Source organism: Capsicum annuum, chromosome 5 (genome assembly GCF_002878395.1).
Source record: "Capsicum annuum cultivar UCD-10X-F1 chromosome 5, UCD10Xv1.1, whole genome shotgun sequence".
Taxonomy (NCBI): domain Eukaryota; kingdom Viridiplantae; phylum Streptophyta; class Magnoliopsida; order Solanales; family Solanaceae; genus Capsicum; species Capsicum annuum.
Genome location: NC_061115.1, coordinates 5,378,996 through 5,382,590, shown reverse-complemented (window position 1 = coordinate 5,382,590; position 3,595 = coordinate 5,378,996). Strand labels below are relative to the sequence as shown.

Here is a 3,595-nt window from a genome sequence, read left to right as displayed (position 1 = left end):
GGTAATGCTAGAGATTCTCGGAATGATTAGAACAGCAGAATATCCCTGACGATTATACTATATGACTTATCTCTCGACCTCACCAGACAATTTATTAGCTATTTCTTTCAAAAATAGATAACTTATCTATTTCCTATAGGATGTTATCTCAGGTAGATTAATCCAGTTAAGGCATTAATCATTAAACAGAAGGTTTGTAGCTTCTGAGTCCCTATTGATAATTCATGTCCTCTAATCTATTTCTTCGTTAGAAGCAAATAAAACCTAAGGCATAACCTAATGTTTGCAACCACTAGATTTCAGTTAAAACAACAGAATTTCAAGATGTTACATTACTCTTTGAATCCGTTAAACACCTAGTATCATATCAAACCCTAATCCATGGATCCCATAACCCCAGCTAATGAAATTAGCCGCTCATGATTTGATGAACGAAATCACAAGTTGAATTCATAATGATAAGGATAACTTACGATTAGATGGAAAATAACAAGTAGTTTCTTCGATTGAATCACAAGATAGAAACCCAAAAATAGTTGATAAAAATAAGAAGAATAATTGATGTAAGAGAGCAATGTTACGTGCCTCTCTTCCCTAGTTTAATGCCTGATAGATAATGACAGATCCCCCTCTTCTAAAAACCCTAAAACAAGTCTTTACATAGTCAACCCTAAATAAGGAAATAAAATTAACGTTTCAGTTTTCTCTTCGGATTAGACGACGATGCTTTTGACGGCGCGTCAGATACCTGACGATGTGTGCAAGATGTCGTCAAAGATTCCAGTGAATTGTTATCTTCTGACTCTTCATACGGCAAACCTGACGGCGTGTCAAGAAAATTTGACGGCGCGTGAAAACTGCCATCACAACTTCACTGAAAATCAACATACTCTGCCTCTGGATGACGCCGATTTTTACGCCATGTGACATATTTGACGGCCGTCCTAAACGTTGTCACATTTTATCTCAGCTTCTCAGGTTCTGTCTAAGCTTGACGACAACTTTGACTGTCTGTCCCATGTATGACGGCGCTTCAGAATTGACGTCAGCTACACTTCAGCTTATTTACACCAGATTTCAGTTCTTCTGCTCCATTGTTATTTATTTTCATGAATCGACTTTCCTACAATATCTTAAGAAATAACATCAAAACATCAGTAAGTATACAATTATTTCTAGTTAAAAAGTCTTAAATGTGCTATAAAAATCTAGCACATCAACCACTTGTTCAAACTCTTACATTCAAAAGGCCATCTGTTGTATGTGTTGTCAAGTGCATATCTAGTCATTTTTAGATCACCGACATTTGTTATTAACTTTTAAATAAATAATAATTTTCCAGCACAATAAAAAATGGCTTGCCACTCCTCCAAACTCTTACATGCAAAAGCCATCTGTTTTATGTGCTGCCAAGTGCAGTATTAGTCATTTTTAGATCACCGACATTTGTTATTTTCTTTTGAAATACATAATAATTTTGCAACACAAGCCACTTGTCCAAACTCTTACATGCAAAAGGCTATGTGTTGTCAAGTGCATATCTAGTCATTTGTGGATGACCGACATTTGTTATCAGCTTTTAAAATACACCATAATTTTCGAACATACTTCTTTATTAATTGTTACATGACAACATTTTGTTTAGTTATTACTCGAACTCACCATGTTAAAATTAAAAGTAAAGGAGGAAGTTAGTCTATAGTGATAACCAATCACTATTAATCATTACTAAATGATGAAATAACAAAGACGGCTTTTGTTTGTTAACGTTGATCATAAATTAGATGAAAAAAGTTTAATATTTGTATGTGTGGAAAGTTGAAACTAGGGCTAATTAACTTTTACATGCAAAAGGCCATTTGGTGTGTATGTGTTTACTGGGGCCTAACTTTTGCATGCAAAGGCCATTTGGTGTATGTGTGACCAGTTTTTGAAACGTGGTAGCATAATTACATTAATTTTGACTCTCCAATTATATACATTCTACTATATATATCTCTTACTTTATAAAAATTTTCTTAAGAACCCAACAAGAAAAACAAATGGATCTTAATTTTGGTTTTTGTGTACTGCTCTCCTTAATTTTGCTGGTAATTTCATACTCTCATTGTTATTGATCCTACTTATAATATAAATGTATATGTTGTTCACCTCATAATATAATATGGTAATTTCATACTGTTATTTTTTTTTACTATTTATTATATAAATGTATATGTTGCTCACTTCGTAATATAATATGGCAGGTTGCTTGTGGAACAAAAGCTAGGAAAATAGTTGAAGGAAATGCTGAATCTCTCTTTATTTCACAAGACAATCATCAAGAAGCATTAAAAGCAATTTATGGTTCCGAATATAAATTTAAACAGGGAGCTGAAGACAAATACCAACAAGAGATATCTGGTTTGAATGTCCCTATTCTTTATAAATATCACAAGCTCTATGGGTATGCCAAGGGAGCTGAAGACATACATCAACCAGAGATTTCTCCTTCTGTAAGATCACTTTTCTTTCTTATGGATGATCTAAAGATAGGGAAAACAATAACAAATCCCTCCTTTCTACATCGTGCTTCCATGCAATACTTTCCCCAAAAAGCAACCGATTCCATTCCATTTTTACTGAAGGAACTCCCAAACCTTCTTCAACGTTTCTCCTTATCTAAAAACTCTCCACATGCAAAACCCATGATAGATGCATTGAAAGACTGTGAATCAGAATCACTCATAAAGGGAGAGACAAGGTACTGTGCCACATCCGCGGAGGCAATGCTTGATTTTGTTCAAGGAATCATGGGAGATAACACCCAAATCGAAGCTCTGTCCACCACAACTCATTTCTCAGAGGAGCACTCAACTACTCCCCTCCAAAACTATACTATTTTGGATGCTCAAGAATTTACCCCTCCTAAGATGGTGGCGTGTCATTTGATGCCTAGTATTTACACCGTTTTCTACTGTCATTCCACAGTTGGCAGTAAAGGAAAGGTGTTCAAGGTTTCATTAGGGAATAAAGCAAAGGGTGATAGAGTGGAAACTATGGCTTTATGTCACTTTGATACCTCTGAATGGAGTCCATCTCATGTATCTTTCCAAGTGCTCGGTATATTACCAGGAACATCACCTGTCTGTCACTTCTTCACATCTGGTAATGACCTAGTGTGGGTTCCAAAAACAATTGACGCCGGACATGAAGTGCGCAGCTTGGAGGAGCGGAGCACCTAAGTGCTTGATTGTATCTGCTTATGCTTATGTTTGATGCATGCAACATGTTATCTATTATTGCTTATGTTTGTATCTGCTTTTTATTTTTCCTCTAAAGCCGTTTTAAGTGTGGTTTGATGTTAAATAAATAAAATGTTACTTCCTCCGTTTCTGTTTCTTTTTATTTGCTCCATATGAGTTACTTTTATAATCCTTTTTAATTGCTTCTTTCACCTTGCAAGAATAATTTGATTAAAATTTTCTATTATAATGTTGTTCAATAAATGTAATTAATATTGATTTAAAAAAAAGTATAAAATTTTGAATTCCACACGACCTATAAGTTTACTCATTATTACTTAAGAGTTGCCTATGTATGAAACATGTTGCCT

At 34.6% G+C, this 3,595-nt stretch overlaps 1 protein-coding gene across 1 annotated transcript; it reads left to right on the top strand.

The window, feature by feature from the left end:
* The first annotated feature begins 1,934 nt into the window (after positions 1-1,934).
* Positions 1,935-3,373, top strand: LOC107853914 (BURP domain protein USPL1). Its single transcript, XM_016698901.2, has 2 exons — positions 1,935-2,090; positions 2,247-3,373. The coding sequence occupies exons 1-2, from the start codon at positions 2,043-2,045 to the stop codon at positions 3,222-3,224; spliced, it is 1,026 nt and encodes a 341-aa protein (XP_016554387.2). The 5' UTR covers positions 1,935-2,042; the 3' UTR covers positions 3,225-3,373.
* Positions 3,374-3,595: the final 222 nt, after the last annotated feature.

Bases quoted from the DNA above. Each gene is read 5' to 3' on its own strand.
- LOC107853914 (XM_016698901.2), top strand. From the start codon at position 2,043: ATGGATCTTAATTTTGGTTTTTGTGTACTGCTCTCCTTAATTTTGCTG. The intron at 2,091-2,246 runs GTAATTTCATAC...ATAATATGGCAG, and splicing joins TGCTCTCCTTAATTTTGCTG to GTTGCTTGTGGAACAAAAGC.